The sequence below is a fragment of the Clupea harengus genome, unplaced genomic scaffold (genome assembly GCF_900700415.2).
Source record: "Clupea harengus unplaced genomic scaffold, Ch_v2.0.2, whole genome shotgun sequence".
NCBI lineage: Eukaryota > Metazoa > Chordata > Actinopteri > Clupeiformes > Clupeidae > Clupea > Clupea harengus.
The window spans coordinates 1-17736 of record NW_024880438.1 but is presented as its reverse complement, the minus strand read 5'-3'; the positions used below and the strand labels follow the sequence as shown (position 1 = coordinate 17736).

At 40.9% G+C, this 17736-nt stretch overlaps 1 protein-coding gene across 1 annotated transcript; it reads left to right on the top strand.

Annotated features, from left to right (window-relative positions):
- Positions 1–3057: 3057 nt before the first annotated feature.
- scarb2a (scavenger receptor class B, member 2a) lies at positions 3058–17731 on the top strand (the record flags this gene model as incomplete). Its single annotated transcript, XM_042706940.1, has 13 exons — positions 3058–3561; positions 5341–5498; positions 6019–6166; positions 6298–6492; positions 7665–7756; positions 7977–8096; positions 8816–8994; positions 11558–11676; positions 13242–13315; positions 13421–13472; positions 13601–13753; positions 17363–17410; positions 17696–17731. Coding segments are annotated over exons 1-13 (1497 nt in total), but the record flags the coding sequence as incomplete, so codon positions are not given.
- Between the last annotated feature and the right edge of the window lie 5 nt (positions 17732–17736).

The window sequence follows — 17736 nt, the reverse complement described above, 5'->3', positions numbered from 1 at the left end:
AAGATCCATCTGAAAGAGGGGGATGTGCCATAGGTACACAGAGTGCCATGACCACCGCTACCTCAAGGCAAAGATGAGCTGCAGAGAAGGGGGTCATAGAGGGAGGGACTGTGACGGAGTGCCGTCACTCCACATGAGTATGTGCTCTGACTGCCATACCAATGAGCCTGGTTCCTTGGTGTTGCGGTCAGAGTGCATGTTTGGCAGCCTGTAGACCTGGGTTCAAGTCTGGGTGGGGTCTTCGCTACAGTGACACAGCCGACTGACTAGTGCTCATCAGTGGTCCCAGTCATCAATCCCAGTGGCTCAGTGCATATCCGGGGAGGGCTAAACGACCTAAATAATAACATAGAGAGAGAGGGGTACATGCTGCCCATCACAAATGAGACTCTAAGTTAGCAAGGGCAACAGTGTTTGTGTTATTAGACGCAGCACGTGGGGTTAGGCAGATCCACTTATGATGTGAAAGCAGCCCACTCACAACGTTCATCACTCCAACTGGGCGTTACTGCACCCGTAGACTATCTTTTTTTTTTAACCAGAAATCTTTCAAAGAAAGATGAATGAACTGTTAGCCAACCTGGAGAGGGTAGTCGTCTACATGGACGATGTGACCGTATACCGGGACAATCTGGAAGTACACGAGAAGCGCCTCAGCGAAGTGCTGGAGAGAAAGGGAAAAGGATGGACTGAAACTAAACAAGGAGAAGGGCGTCTTCAGGCAGTCAGAGATACCAATAAGAATAAGAGAGCACAGCGCAGAGCAGACACACAGCCCACTCTGATCCCAGATAGGCCCTGGCAACGAGTTTAAACAGACCTCTGCAACCTAGCTTTATAGTCCATCACAGCACTGAAATAAAAAATATGAACATATCTCACCTGTACGTGACTCCCAGTCAAAAGTACAATTGACATACAAACATACAAAGCTACAAACATACAAAGCTCTAAATGGCACCAAATTACTTCACGGAATGATCTGTCCCTTACTCCCCACCAAGACCACTTCGTTCCCAGAGTGTGGATCTCCTTGTCATTACAAGGATATCAAAAAACACAATAGGAGGCAGAGCCTTGGTGTCTTCAGTCCCTAAACATCTCGTGTAGTGTTTTGATATATGTTGCAAGAATACAAATTTAATTAAGTGTTTATTTTGAAAAAACAATACAATTCATGAGGTACAACATCAAATAATGTGCTGTTGTATTGTTTACATTGTAATACAGGTCAAAGAGAATTTTCAAATCACTGTTTTCAGTTTTAATTTAAATTTGACACACCGTCCCAACTTTTTCTGATTTAGGGATGTAGAAAGAAGTTAGCATTCTCTGACGCAACAGCACTTAGTCAGCAGTGGTCATCACGTGGATGTTTTCTACATCTGAGGTCATCTTGCTATGCTTTTTGCCATGTAATGCATCAGCAAAGAAGAAAAGAAGAACTACTAGTTCTTCTTATCATCCCTCTATACGCACATACAGAACATACAACTGATTATTCACTAATGGAAACATAATTATGAAAACATAATTACGAATACTACATTCCATTTCTGTTAATGGATCCCCCTAAATCCTACACCCTGCTCATTTTGCTGATTTTGGCTTCTTTTTCCATGATTTATTTGACGGTATGCCCTGAAAAAGCACAATTGTGAATTTGCTCAATATAATTGTGTGTAATATTTTTACCTTAGTTTTTTGAGTAGTTCCAGTATAATATAACACAGCACTTTGTGTTTAATTGGTTTATATGTTTTTGCTTTGTTTTGCTGTCTGTCTGCATTCTATAAAGCAACTTCGGCTTTTGCCAAAAATGTGGGGCAATGAACTAAAATAAATGTACGTAGTCACAGGATGTTAAAATACTAGGCAAAGAGGTCACTTCATATGAAGATACTAATTTCAGACATCCTTCTTTAATTAAACATCATTGCGATGCTGTACCTGAAATTTTGAAAAATTCCACTGCAAGAAACACTGCTATGTTTAAAAACTCACCATGCACATGGTATAAAACAGTTGTTACATTTTCAACAAGGTCTCCTGGTACTAACTTTCAATGATTATCTTTCTCTGCATTAAGCCTACATCATTACCACATGTTGGGTCTTCCATGTCTTTCTGTTGTCAACTCATTTCACAATCACCATGAATACAATAGTTCTCATTTCTTCAACAGAAAAACCAAACCTCCTGTTATAAGCTTTCAATGATGACCTTTCTCTGCATTACACCTACCCCATTACCACACATTGGGTCTACTATGTATTTTTGTCAATAACTATTTCAACAACTGTCTCTATTTACAAAGCACAGTTACAGAATATTACTGTCGGAGGTTTGGACCAGTTCTTCTGAACAGTTCGACTGCTCTGGTGAGCCTCTGATGGCCATGCAGGGATTTCTCGTTCTACCTTTAATGAAACCCCGCCCTAAAATCAGTCGATCAAATTCTGCATCACACTCATCGGCGTTTGACCAATCTCAGTGCAGGGGGAGTGGTCTTCAGATGGTGGTCCGGGACAGCCTTAGCCAATAGTATTCAGAGTTCATTAAACAAAAGAGATTACGAAAAATGTCGTTGTTGTCTGCAACATGACATTATTCATGTGGCCAGTGGAGATTCTTAAGGAACCGTTCAGAATACCATAACTGCCATAGGAGTTTTGCCAAAATACAAATACAGAACATTACTCTTGCATAGAATTAGCTTGTATCGGTTATGAACATTGTGGTGTCTCTTATGAATGTTGACTTCAATATTATTTTACCCGGGAACAACATACGGGAGTCTATTTCTAAAACTTGTAAAACAAATCTCTAAGTAGGTTAAGCCAAATCATTTCAGTATTGTTTACAATCGTTATAATTATTTAGAACCTTGGCCAGCCATGAATTGTACAAGACATGCGATACCATTTCGACTATAAAGTCATTGTTTTCCAAGTTAATCTAGTCATTAATCTGGTTAGATGCAGTGGAACTTGATCAACATTGCTTGGAAAATACCAAAAATCACCTCACAATAACTGGTAAGGATTTACTATATTATAGTGTGAAGCTAAAACACACCCACTGCCTCAATCACCCAAACGTCTGTGCTCGCATGACCGTGTTCATTTAAATTAGTAGGGAGGGAGCAGAGGTGTTCCTCCGTCCACTGCACATCAGCTGGTATTGTCACAGCTGCACTTATCTCTGTCGAAACCACGGAAGAGGCATGGTGTCTCTGTGTTAAGAGTTGAAGGAAATTTATTTTGAAGTAAAGTAAAGGACAGGGCGTCCGAAAGGTCAGTCGATCAGTACTTTGCCGAGGAAAGACGAAAGAAAACCGGATTCAAGAGAGAAGCGGTTGTCAGAGACTCTCAGCGTTAGTATTAGGTAGGGTAAAACTTGGCTTAATCTACATCAGTCATACTCTCATATTACAATATGACGAGAAGATCGTGTGCCATTTATGGTACGGGAATTGTCTGTGCTCATCTACTAATTCTCGGGATCGCGCTGCTTGTGGCTCAAGTCTTCCAAACGATGATCCACAGTCGCTTGAAAAAGGTAAGATGGTCTCTTTCAGCAAGTGTGGTTTGTTAGCTTTGTAGCTAAAGGTATAATTCAAGTAACGTTAAACCAACAGTAAGCGTTCATTTAGGCTGGGCTTCTTAAATCTCTTCAGTCATGGAACGTTAACTTGATGCGGAAATTATAGGGTGTAACGCTAACGAATCAGTGTAACAGGAAAGGGTTTATTTCGTTCTCCAGTCACTGAGAAAGTGTAGCCAAGCAGTACATACCGATATTAACTAATGATTTCTTGTGTGGGCGATTTTCTGTAACGTTTTGTTGAACATTTAATGTTATACCACGTGTAGGGGGCAGACAGACGGCCAATTTCCAATCTCAAATCAACCGACCATGTGATGCGAAATCATATTCTATCGTTGAGTTTAGGTTAACCTCTACTTCCGTCGTCTCGGTGGGGCTCCATGTCTATTCCTACATATGCCGGTCAGCTCTAGTGTAGCGGTGGTTGGGAGGTGTCTCGGAGAATGCGTAGGGGGAAGGGTCTTCTCACTGCAAAAGGATAGCGAGACCACCTTCCTCTGAAATACTTGGAATTCTATTGCCCTCCAACTTTTATTTGTGCCTGGTACCGACCTAAAGAGGAATCTCCAAAATGTAGGGTTTGTCTCAGAGGTCAAATTGTGCCTTCGAAAGCTGACAGCGCTGTCCAGCCAAAAAGTAGGAAGTTGCTCTTTTAAAATGTAAGGTCAGCATTAAAAATACAGAACCATCGCCTTTATGCCTGTGTGAGGCAACATTGCCGACACAGAAGTGTTAAATCGCTATCAATGCCAAATGTGTAGGCTATGATGATATTGTGTAATTGTCTAGTTATTTCACCTACACAAGATCTATCTACACAATATATCGTATATAGCCTCTTGGGCATGTAGGATAATTGACACATGCCAGTTCGTTTATACAATCTGGTACTGCTCAACTTGGTTGGCTCATTTTCCTTAAAAAAATAAATAAATAAAATGTTCCTCATTAATTGTAGTGTTGTGTGGGGTATTCCCACGGGTAATGGATTGAGCATGTGTAAAGATGATTGTGGTATGTTTATTTGAATTTGTATGAAGGATTTGAAAATATTTTCGTTTTGTTGATTGGTGCATGACAACTGCCTCTCACCCCATTCCCAAGGTTGGTAAATTAGCTCTTTGCAATGAGATTTAATCTTAACTGAAGGCCATCTTAGTTGAAGGTGGTTCAAGTTTAAAGGCTCAAGGCTACCTTTTTCGTCACACCATGCCAATGTCAAGTTGAGCTGTTCTGATTTCTGAAACATTTCATATTAACATGATCTGTTTCAACCACACTTTACACACACTGTGAGGAGCACGGAAGGGAGGGGTGAAATCTGATTGGCTGTTGAGCTCATATATCAGAAACCTTTCGCCAGAAATGCAAACTGTATCTTTTATTAAATGTTTTGTATTGTAACAGTTTTTAGTTTGAACAGTCATTTTTTTCAGGCCTAGTTTTAGTAGATGCCTAGGTTTGATTTTTTTTTTCCCCCCCCAGATGTTGTTTACTCATTAACATTGCAGATAAACATATTTTTGCTTACACCGCTTTGTAAACTTCATAAGGAGTCAGAGAATGATTGTAGCAAATATTGTAGCTAACCATATATATATATATATATATCTTGTAGGAATTTCACAGATACTTGGAAATGAGTGGCCTTGTGATGTTTTGCCTGCATATGTTTTGACAAGGGGACATTGTCAGTTGTGTGCCTTGACCTCTGTTTTTCTTTTTCTTCAGGAAATGACTTTGACTAAAAACAGTCGAGTCTTAGATTCTTGGATCAACCCACCTCCACCCGTTTACATGGAGTATTATTTCTTCAACGTCTCCAACCCCGATGTTGTTCTAGCTGGCGGAAAGCCTTCGGTTACACAAATAGGGCCCTACACTTACAGGTATGGGAAAAACATTTTTTAAGTGTCTCCTTAACAGATGTTTAGTTTATACTGGGGAAATACAAGATACACCACTTGAAGTCAAAAGTTTGAATACGCCAGCTTGGAATTTTTTTTTTCAAAAATCATTCCCTGAAGGGCTGCATTTGCAGATCATGTGGCCAATATACTCAGCTGCACGGAAATACTCAGGAAATCTGCAGGGCAAACATGTCAATATAAACATGGTGTCTGGTTCACAAACTTTTGACTGGTTGTGGGTTAAACGGATGTCATTTCCAAGGAAATCCCTGTTTTGTCCCTGAGAAATGCCCCTCATCTTTGTTGTGACTGCCAGGAACATCTTGATTATTATCAAGGTTTCAGTGTAAAACATTGGCGTACTGTCAAGGACGTGTCAAGCTTGCAACATAAACAACCAATGCGTTTCCTTTTCCCAAAGCAATTACGATTTATGAGATTTTAAGGTGTTGGAAGTGTGTGTTGGCTACTTTCACATGTATCGGTCATGCTCTTTCAGGGAATATCGACCACGAGAAAATGTGACTTTTTTGGAGAATGGCACAAAGATTTATGCCTTGAATCCAAAAAGCTTTGTGTTTTTGCGGAATAAGTCTGTGGGAGATCCAGAGGTTGACCTCTTGACAACAGTCAACATTCCTGTTGTGGTGAGTATGCGTTTGTGTCTATTGTGTTTGAGCTTCTCTACGGTCTGTTTTGGAACATGACCGGTTCTTATGCCAAATGACCTTTCCCCAGAAACCCTCTGCTCAGCCTTCCTCTCTCTCTCTCCTTGTAGGCTGTGATGAATGAGCTGAACTCCTACTCATTTTTCCTTCGCACTGCGGTGTCCATCTGGATGAACTCCCAGGGCATCAATATCTTCATGACCCGAACAGTTCAAGAGATTCTTTGGGGTTTCAAGCATCCTCTGATGTCCAAGCTGCACTCCTTGAAACCTGACGTTGATGAGTATTTTGGACTCATGTATAAGGTGAGCATCTGCATTGCATTTTGGGTTAATTGTCGTCTTTGTCCTCCTGTCATCGCTTTGAATGTATGTCAAACACACCTCACACAAGTGCTCACTTGCATGGCAGCATGGAGCGCTCCTTAAAGTGAGCACATTTGTAGACTCCTCTCCTGGAGTCAAGCGGGAGGTTTGAACATGGAGCGCTCCTTAAAGTGAGCACATTTGTAGACTCATCTCCTGGAGTCAAGCGGGAGGTTTGAACATGGAGCGCTCCTTAAAGTGAGCACATTTGTAGACTCCTCTCCTGGAGTCAAGCGGGAGGTTTGAACATGGAGCGCTCCTTAAAGTGAGCACATTTGTAGACTCCTCTCCTGGAGTCAAGCGGGAGGTTTGAACATGGAGCGCTCCTTAAAGTGAGCACATTTGTAGACTCCTCTCCTGGAGTCAAGCGGGAGGTTTGAACATGGAGCGCTCCTTAAAGTGAGCACATTTGTAGACTCATCTCCTCGAGTCAAGCGGGAGGTTTGAGCATGGAGCGCTCCTTAAAGTGAGCACATTTGTAGACTCATCTCCTCGAGTCAAGCGGGAGGTTTGAGGGGCTTTTGCTGCCCAGCGGAACGCCCTACAAGATAGTGGCAGATATTCCCACGTGCAAGTGTGTTATGAAAGTCCAAGAGGGTGTGTATATCTTAGAAGGGATGGGACCACTAACATTTGTCCTTGAGTGATTTCCTCTGGCTTGCTTGTTTACAAGCCATAAATGCAGATACTGTGTGGAGCAAAGATCAGTTTCAACCAGTGACTGTGACCAACACAGGCAGCATGGTATCGCCACTATGATCGAAAAACAATTCCAAGTTCTATTGTTTTCTATTTGTTCCAGGGATATTCTATGAGGCAAGAGTCTTGATTTTGTAGATGGATCCTTCTCTAGTTCATGTCCTCTAGCTATTTTTACTAGTTGAATAAACCCTTTTTTTCTCTTTCATTTCTCTTACATTTCTAAACATTACTTTCAATATCATGTTTGGGTACTGCGTTTATGGTTGTACTATAGGCGGTCCCCTAGTGTTTTGAGTGTCAGGACACAGTACTGAAAATCACACAAAATTGCCTTTTCACTTTCTGTACAGCACTTAAAATGCACACAGTAGCGTTCATAGCAAAGTCTTTTTTTTTTAAATACCACACAGAAAAATGGAACCCATGAAGGAGAATTTGTCTTCAATACTGGTGAAAACGATTACTTGAACTACGGAAAGATCGACTCGTGGAATGGATTACGGTAAATATCTGAATGATTTTGTCAAGATATGTTCACATATAAGGGTTGAAACAAATGGTGCAAGTACAAGTGGATTCTTCAATACACGATAGCATTTCAGTAACATTTAGCTTTCGATAGCATTTCAGTAACATTTAGCTTTGGAAAGCATTCCAAACAGGCTTGGATCCTAATTCATTGGTGACTGACTGTATGTTTGTGTGTTTTTGGTCTCCTGCAGGCAAATGTCATGGTGGTCATCCAACCAGAGCAACATGATCAATGGGACCGATGGCAGTGTGTTCCACCCTCTCCTATCAAGAGATGAACTGTTGTACATTTTTGCAGCCGACTTGTGCCGGTACAGTCTATGTTCTTCTACTGATCCCTGATCAGTTTGTGTAATTTCTGTTGTTATTGAAACCAGTTTGGTTGTGGCAAATGAAACGATGTTATTTGTCACTGTCTTGTGTGCTTTTGCTCATGTTTGTCTTGAAGTTAAACATGACGTGTAAAATATCCCATAATACCCTAGGTGTGTATTTGCTTTAACAACTTAACACACCCAGTTCTTACTGGAAACCCGAGGATATTAAGAGACCAGTTTTTTGTTTTGTACATGGAAGCTGAAGTTGAACTAGGTTCCTCCTAAAGAAATACTAGCGATGTAGCTCACTGTCATTTTCAGCGTTGCCTTAGCGACCCCAATGTTTTTGTGCTCAAATCAGCTTTAGACTTTATAGGAGAATGAAATTATTGTTATCCTGCTGAACTACATAGTGAAGGTCATGGCAAAATCAATATAAGGAAAATTAAATAATCACCAGGCGTTTTTCCCAGGCTGATGATGGTAGATTTGCAGTAATGCGAACATTTTAGTTATGTTTCTAGTTCCGTTTCCCCTTCCATGATGATTGACAGATTCTTATGCTGATGTAACGTGTGTGTGTGTGTGTGTGTGTGTGTGTGTGTGTGTGTGTGTGTGTGTGTGTGTGTGTGTGTGTGTGTGTGTGTGTACTATATCTCATTGAATCCTTGTCAAGCTATCACTGAACTGTTCTTTGAACTCACTGATAACAGATCCATTCATCTTGGCTATGTGAGGGACGAGGTTGTAAAGGGCATTCCTGCGTACCGGTTTGCCCCGCCTTCTGACGTGCTAGAGAGCCCGGACAAAAATCCTGCCAACGCCGGCTTTTGTGTCCCTGCTGGTGACTGCCTGGGCAAAGGTGTGCTCAAAGTCAGCGTCTGCCGGGAAGGTAAACAAAAACTCCCTCCCTAATACACCAATACACTTCAGATGTAATGGGTTGTGTGTTTACTCTACAGGCTGTTGTATGAGCTTTCTCTTGGACACACAAACATGGTTCATTATTTAGGAGGTTTACAGCCACTCTTGGATAACTTCATCTTAAACTTGCTTTCCTCTGTAAATCACTGCTGCTAGTAAGCATAATATCAAATCAATATTTCTTGAATCATGTAAGAGTGGCAGACTTCTTCCACTAATAATAATAATATTGGTTGATGTTGTCCTATACGTGATTCACACCAGAAAGATAATCCTAAACATGTGACATGTTTATGTGACAACCATGTAAGAATCACTTGTTTGTGATTTTCCTGTTGGCTGCCTAAATAGAGTAGCCTAGCACAGGTATTTTGGTCTAGCTATGTAAATTATTATCAGGGCTGCCAACTCATACGCTTCAAAGCAGTTTCATTTGATGTCATTTTATCTCCTACCAAAATAACTTGTGGAGGTTTTGAATGTCCATCTCCAAACCTTATGATATTTAAAAATGGCTACGTGGTGAGGAATATAAAAATGGACAGTGGATGTACCCTTAAAGTTTCGTTTGAATAGAGCCCCAAACATACATTTGTGAAGGGAGTGTAATGGTGGTTTACAATGAGGCTCTTTTGTAAAACATAATATAAGCGGGTAACGTTTTCTTTCTTGTGCTTAGATCAGTTTGAGTGTGATGCGTGTTCTGAAAGACACCGGTGATGTACAACTGTCAGCAAACTAAACTGCTGTGGCTTAATCAATTACCCAATTTCCATTTACCTAACTGATGGCAATGCAGCATTTGGGTTGCGACATGTCGTCCTGCTTTGACCTTTGTCATAACCAGTCGATGCACGTCTGCCTAAAAAAAGCAAATGACAGAATCCAGTGGTGGGCTATATGTAGTATTGCTTTATATAATATGAATGTTTAGAGTAGGCTTATGAGGTGTGATGAATGTGGTTGCACTTCTCAATCATTTTAAGAAGTATTTATTTTCTTGGAATGGAAATGAAAGGTGATAGTGATGTGATTATCTCTAATATTACTGTTAATGAATATAAGCACATGTAGCAAATTAAGTCTTTGCTTGCCTTGTCTTTTGAATATGAACGACCTCTGTCTCAGTGGCCACACTCTTGGCCCATCTCCACACGGACACTTCAAATGTTCTAATGTCTAAGAACACACAGTTCCTCATGTGTTTCCTCCTCACAGTCATAGCCTTGACTTTCAAAAGCACAATGAGTTTACCTCAGACTTCACATCAACAGGACGAGGCAGCTCCCCAGTTTCCCATGATATCTAATCACATTTTTCAAATACACAAAATGTGATGATAAATTATGTAATGATATCTCTGAGTATACCAGTCCCTTCATGTTTACGTGATTTGCAAATTCAATGCAAAAACATTTTTGCGTAGCGCTGCATATTTTCTCATTTATCACATAAATTGTGATGTGGTAACATCGCAGAAAATAAGCCTTGATTGCTGCTACTCATTTCTGCTTCTTCTGGCCCCCTGGTGGTGGCATAAGGTTAGGCACGGTCTGTCTCAACCACCACTACCACTGCTTCTCACTCGTTTGGTGTCAGGTGTGTGATGGCTTGATGATCGCAGTCAAGTTAGTTCGGTATTAGACGTAAGCTTAACGTTCATGACGCAGCTGGATCTACAGCTCAACTGTTCTCTCTTTTAAAGTTGAATGAACTACTTACACATTATGTTATTCTGCCTTGCATTCAGTTGTGAAATTTTGAATAGAGTTCAAAGTTCAAACACGATCTTATACTTAAGGCACGTTGTTGTGTCCAACTGTTGCAGCCAATTTGTATTTATTCAGCCGGTCGTCTTGAGTGGAGATGGCATTTAAAAGTAAAGGCCCATTCCTAAATTCACGCATAGGGCTATTGAAGGATCATTTCAGTAAGTAGAATATCAGTGATGTTAGGCCAGGAATGGTCAACAGATTTTGAATACTGTAATTTTCTACAGTTTCTTAACAGTTATTTAGGTAAATAGACACCTTTCCATGTTGTCGGACACGTCTAAATGCCATCTCCACTCAAGACGACCGACTGAATACATACAAATGGGCTAATAACATTATGAGCCTGTCAGTGGTGTTAACAAGCGGTTTACTTTGACGCAGATGCTTGCCCTATGGGATTACTTGTATAGCCGTTTTGCGGTTGCCAGTTATAGCGTTCTAACTCCATATTGGACCGATTTCGAGCGTTAATTGTTCTTAGTAAAAGTTTAGACCCAAAAAGATCTAAAAATTGGGCCCAGCTTGAAGAGTCCCTACATTTTAAGTGGAGTTTGTAGAGAAACAAGTTCTTGCAAATTTTTAGAAACCACCATCACACGTTCTGTCATTTTGATCACAAACAAACATCTCAAAATCCTGGATGGATTGGTATACCTGCTATTTAATGCAAGCTATGTTACATTTTTGTACGTTGCTTGTTGTGCTCCATTAAGATAAGATGTTTAAAACCCTTTGTTTCTCCTCTGTGTTCTTCAGGTGCACCAATAGTCGTCTCCTTCCCACACTTCTATCAGGCTGAGGACAAATACATAAATGCCATTGAGGGGATGAACCCAAATAAGGAAGACCATGAAACCTATTTGGACCTGAATCCGGTAGGTTTAGTAGTTTGATGAAATGAATGTAAAACATTTGAAGGACATGTAGTGCTTTTCATTTCTACTGCACTTATGGTGAATTGACCATTCAAAACCAAGTTTAAAGCAATAATAAGGAGTTTTTTTTTTTTTGGTCTAACACTAACTAGCTAACTTAAAGTGGCATTATGTAGGAATTGCTAATCGCTAACGAGATGCTAGCGGCTAAACCTAGCGAAACCTCTTGAAATTAGCTTACTATGACAAACTAGTGAGTCAACAACTTTCCTAACACAGTCAAACATCAAGCAAGTGCAACACAAGACAAAGCAAGACGGCAAATAAGCTACTTACTAGTTCGGCAGACAGTAGTAACCGGGCGGCTTCAGGCAAAACTACACAACGCAGTAATATGCCCACAGACCCTGGTATGGCATTGGCACGGAGGTGATTCTCCATATTAAACGTCATTGTAGCGCCCCAATTTTAAGGTAAAACTGCTAATCCAAACCCTAACCCTGAAGTACAATTCCTACATAATGCCACTTTAAAAAAACAACAACAGCACAGTTGGCACTAATAAAACCTTGCTGGCATGCTAACTTGGCAATACAGTTGGCAATGTCATGCCTTAAAAGCTTTTCTTACATTTTGCGGGGTGGTCCATCCTGGAGGTCCATCCTGGATCACAGAACTACATAGTGCACAGTCTGGGCAGCTACTGGAAACAAATGACCATATACCATACATTTTGAAGATTTGAAGATGATGCCAAAACTAGTTCCTTATCAAAACCAAAATGCAGTGTAGAATAGAGGACCAGATACAAATACGTTTGGGATAATTGGCAAGGTAGAAAATGTGCACAGCTGTATTACTACCTCAAAGTGCATTCTTTTCTGCTACCCACACACTGTATGCCTCATATACCTCGGGTGCCACACTTGGATATGTTCATTGGCAGATGCTCAACGAGTCCAGACTGTTCTTTTGCATATTTACATTAGAACTAGTAATGGCAGACACTAGATGGAGGATAATTGTAAAAAAAAGTATGGACAGAAATCGAATGTGTTTCGTCATGGACTAGTGCTTGATACTATCTGTCAAGCACAGTGGCAAACAATGTGCTTGGGTGCTGGTAAGGGCGGAAGTGTGATGGCCTTCCCTAGTCAAGATTTGATACTGTTATGCAACACCATGCCATGCCCTGTGAATGGTGCTTGACTTTAGCCAGTTTCCTCCTGCTACAGGACAATGACCAAAGCACTGCTCCAAATTATACCAGACCTATTTAAGGAAGAAGTCAGCTCCTTTTTTTTTTTTCTATAATGAATTAGTCAGTGTTGTCACATGATCTCAACCCTACTGAACTGAAGTGAAGTGAAGTGAACTGGTTGAATGTATGGTGTGAAAAGTGCCCACCGTGGCAGTCCAACCTATGGGCACAGTCTTTAGGAAGCATGGGTGGACATTTCTGCTCTCTGATTAACCTGATAACAGATGACTTAACCACCTTTTGGATAGCTCATTATGAGCAATCGGTGCATGTAGTTAAATAACATGAATGATTTCCTCTCCAGACGACAGGCCTGCCTATCCGTGCCTGCAAGAGAGCCCAACTGAACATCATCCTGCAGAGAGTCAGTGGCTTCCCGTGAGTGTGATCACACAAATGATGCTGACATGCATCTAGCTCAATATTTCAAATGTCAATGGTTAACAGCCTTGCATTCTAACCACATTTCCTTCTTTTTTTCAGTAAAACAAAACACCTCAATGGGACTATTTTCCCCCTCATGTATGTAAATGAGGTAAGAGATACTCCTTGAAGTTTTGCAGTCCTGACACCGACTGAAATGTAAAGAGCAGTTGTTGAACTATTAGAGAAAGAGTGAATGAATATCCCTTAACCTACCTGTAAATGTGTCTGTGTCTCCAGACTGCCACTATTGATGATGAATCTGCTGCCCAGATGAGGACTCTGCTGCTCATTGTCACACTGGTGTCCAATTTCCCCCTCATCATTGTGGGGATGGGCGCCATCCTTCTGCTGGTCCTCATCGTTCTAGTGTGTCGCTCGCGCCAGAAGAAGGTTAGTGTGGGACATTATTTTCTGGAATGGAGGTTCTTATTCTTCTGTTGCACATAAATGGCACCTTCACACTGCTCTCACATATGACGTTGTGGGCCCTAGTTTGACAGCGAAAACGGCTGAAGTCCTCACACACAGTTCACACATATTCTGGCAGACTTTAACAAAAATTATAAAATGTTTTTTTGAAAAGGTTAAACTCCTTGAAAGACTGGAGTGTCTTCTAATTTGTCCAACTTAATTTAAGTGCTCAGTCAGCAGCAAGCGAATGTCGTCCATGATGTGAATAGACAAAAGTTCTTATTATTTCTATTCACATTTTGGAGTCTTATTAGACAAAGGCCGAAGAAGTAATGCAGTGCCACACCAGCACATTTTCCCCAAAAGAGCTCTTTTCTTGGCCGTAATGGAATACAGAAAGACATTGCATTCAGGCTGGCCCAGGTCCTTAGATTCATCAACATAAAGATGGCTCGCAACCTCCCATATCTTAAGCATTCCCCATTCATACTGGTCACTGCTGCTTTTGCGTTTCATAAAGGATAACGTTTCAATCGAATTAACATCGAATACCTTAGTTACCTGAGACAAACCTAATGTGCTGTTGCAGTAAAAGCTTAAGATCATTCTTTCGATCACCATACCATATGTAGATAATGCTTTTTGGGAAAGGGCTGAATGTAGCCTACTAAAAAAAACTGAACAGGTTTCTTCTGCTCCCACAAGTCCCACAATGTCTGCTGAAACATTTAACATTTCAGATGTGAGCTTTGGACACTTTACATTTAGGCCTAAATTAATTCTCCAGAATGGACATGAGATGGACTATATCGATTTTGACAAAATGATAACGATAGCATGTCATATCTGTGAGGAAAAACATTTTCTTATTTAACAGGTTCAAAATCACATACCCATAACAATATAACAGTCAGTTGGAGAGATGTGGCTAGTGTATTTTAAAATCCCATACCCATAACAATATAACAGTCAGTTGGAGAGATGTGTATTTTAAAATCCCATACCCATAACAATATAACAGTCAGTTGGAGAGATGTGGCTAGTGTATTTTAAAACTGGTCTGACCAGAGGCACTGCGGTTTATTCCTTCTAAAACACTGTCTAGAACCTGCGGCGATAGAGCCATCTCTCTAGATTGTAATCTCGTCTGACTCATTCAGTTTAAAAGGCTTGCTCAGCAGTGTTCAATGTCAATGTTTGATGAACCCAATGTGCTCGGATTAGTCAGCTAGGCGGGCAGTAAGGGTGTGTGACGCGATTGCGTCATTTTGCAACAAGGGAAAAGGGCTGGAATTCCAACAAGTTGTTTCAGGCAGCTGAGAAAAGTGCTTTCTGTGGGAGAGAGTAACTCCCTCTGCCGTGTACTTTGGGCTTACGAACTTTGCAGACTGTTAACATGCACAAAAGGATATGTAACGCACTAGAAGAAAGGGGGAAAATCCGAAAAACATAATAGGTCCTCTTTATCCAAACGTTTCACTAATTAACTTCAGCCTGGCTATGCCCACGTAGTGTCTTTGAGCTTTGACCACTCCTTCAGCGCTCGCTTGGAATCATGTCTTTGACCACTCCTTCACCGCTCGCTTGGAATCATGTCTTTGACCACTCCTTCAGCGCTCGCTTGGAATCATGTCTTTGACCACTAGCGCTCGCTTGGAATCATGTCTTTGACCACTCCTTCACCGCTCGCTTGGAATCATGTCTGACCACTCCTTCACCGCTCGCTTGGAATCATGTCTTTTTGTGCAACAGTGCGCATGTAGGGCCAATGATTTTCCGCGATAACGGAAAACGGACGGAATTCGCGGAATGAACACTTTGAAACGGAATTGCAACTTTGAAACGGAAATATCATTTTGTGCATACAAATCACCCAAATTCCCCTGTATTTTGGGCTGCAAGGCTATATTTCTTTCAAATAAACACAACAACGATTGCAACGATGAACAAACATTAATTAAAGAACAAAACCACTGAGAAAATGTCACGTCTGCGCTGAACTCTGCTCCGACCACGCCCCCCTTTTCAACAGTTGACCCACACACGTCCGCTAAAGCCACATTCAGTCACATTCACGCGCTCTGTTCTGTTGATGGCTGGCAAACAACAATCTAAGAAGGGCACATATTATTCACTCATTTTAAGCCATCAATCTCATCAACCTCAGGGTGAACAAAATGAGCTGAAACGGAAAATGCATTTTTTTTAAACGGAAAATCATTGGCCCTACGCATGTGCTTCTGTTTCCGCCAGCCGCGATCGCCCTCAAACTAAGGACCTATATATGAACTTTCTGTGATTGTTTTGGACATCGTTTTGTAAGCAATAGGCAAGATGGCATACAACACGAGCTACTGTAGTGTAGACATACAGATGTCTATTAGTCATGTATAACTACAGACAGTCTGTTTTGTTGTTTATTTTTTTCTAACCCACTTCATGTGGTCCTACTGTCTGTGCCTTCACACTGTACTCAGCCCTGGGCTAAGGATACTTATCACCTTCATAATGTACTCAGCCCTGGGCTAAGGATACTTATCACCTTCATAATGTACTCAGCCCTGGGCTAAGGATACTTATCACCTTCACACTGTACTCAGTCCTGGGCTAAGGCTACTTATCACACTGTACTCAGCCCTGGGCTAAGGATACTTATCACCTTCATAATGTACTCAGCCCTGGGCTAAGTATACTTCTCACCTTCACACTGACTGTACTCAGCCCTGGGCTAAGGATACTTATCACCTTCACACTGTACTCAGCCCTGGGCTAAGGATACTTCTCATGAGACGAAGGTTGTGTGTTAGTCCCCAGCCTGGAGGAGGTTCACACTGAAGTATCCTGAAGAGCTATAGCACCAACCTTAAACAACAGAAAGAAAAAAAATGCAAATCCATTGATTACGTTAAACGTACATGCATTTGCCTGATAATAACACAGTGATCATGCATAGATGTTTTGATGTAATTTTAAATTCATTTTGGCTTTTAAAACACTCTAATCCAAACAAGTTGAGAGGTATAGAGAAAAACTTTAAATTAGCTTGAGAACCAACTTCCCTAGTCGGTTACTAGGGCAGCACAACAGAAACTTGTGGCTCTAACCAAACAGAGACCCTTCCACCACCATGTCATGCCACCACCACAGTAAAACCACCCAATTTCCACCCATCACATACCTGAATACCAGGCAGTTTGGTCAAGTTTCCACTGCCGAGCTTGGGGCCTATGTGTTATCTTTTGAATCTGTTGGGTTTCAAATGACATCCTAGATTGAGATATTCAAAACTGTCCCCTTTTCATAGTGGTACTCATGGCCAAGTGCTTGCGAATACATTGCCCCAAATAAATGAGTGAACATATGTGTGTGTGAGGTTCGAGACATGCTGTCTGGGTCTCATGTTAGCCTGGGACCAGTGTGAAGGTACAGAATAGGAGCTTTTGCCAGTTACGTTTTTTGATTATTACTGACTTGTGTGCCTAAATTTCATTGAAATGTAGCAACCCTATTAATGATTAATTGAAAAGGTGGCTGTATTTTGATGGAGTTATGTTTTTTAATTCAATCCTTTTTTCCGTTCCTATTCAGAGTGAAGTAAAACGTATTGATTTTTCTGAAGCTTTTCATTCTTTTGCTGTAAGTCTTGATTTTCCCCCATTTTGTTCCTTTGCATAACTTGGCGTAAATGACATTTTAAAAATGCTAATATTTCAGTATGAGTACAAATGCAGAATATGCAATGATTTATACAATTTTCTTTGTTTCTGTTTTATTTGATCACTGTTGTCAGTTCTTTTGTTGCCAATTCTGTAAAGAGTGCAGATTCAGTCTCATATTTTCTTTAAATACTGTTTGATCATGTCATATTCTGGCATATTTGTAAAATTCACTTCTTTTTTTCATACATTGGCTTTTCTACAGACGGCCAAAGAGGACACCGCTTACACACAAGTCAGTGACAA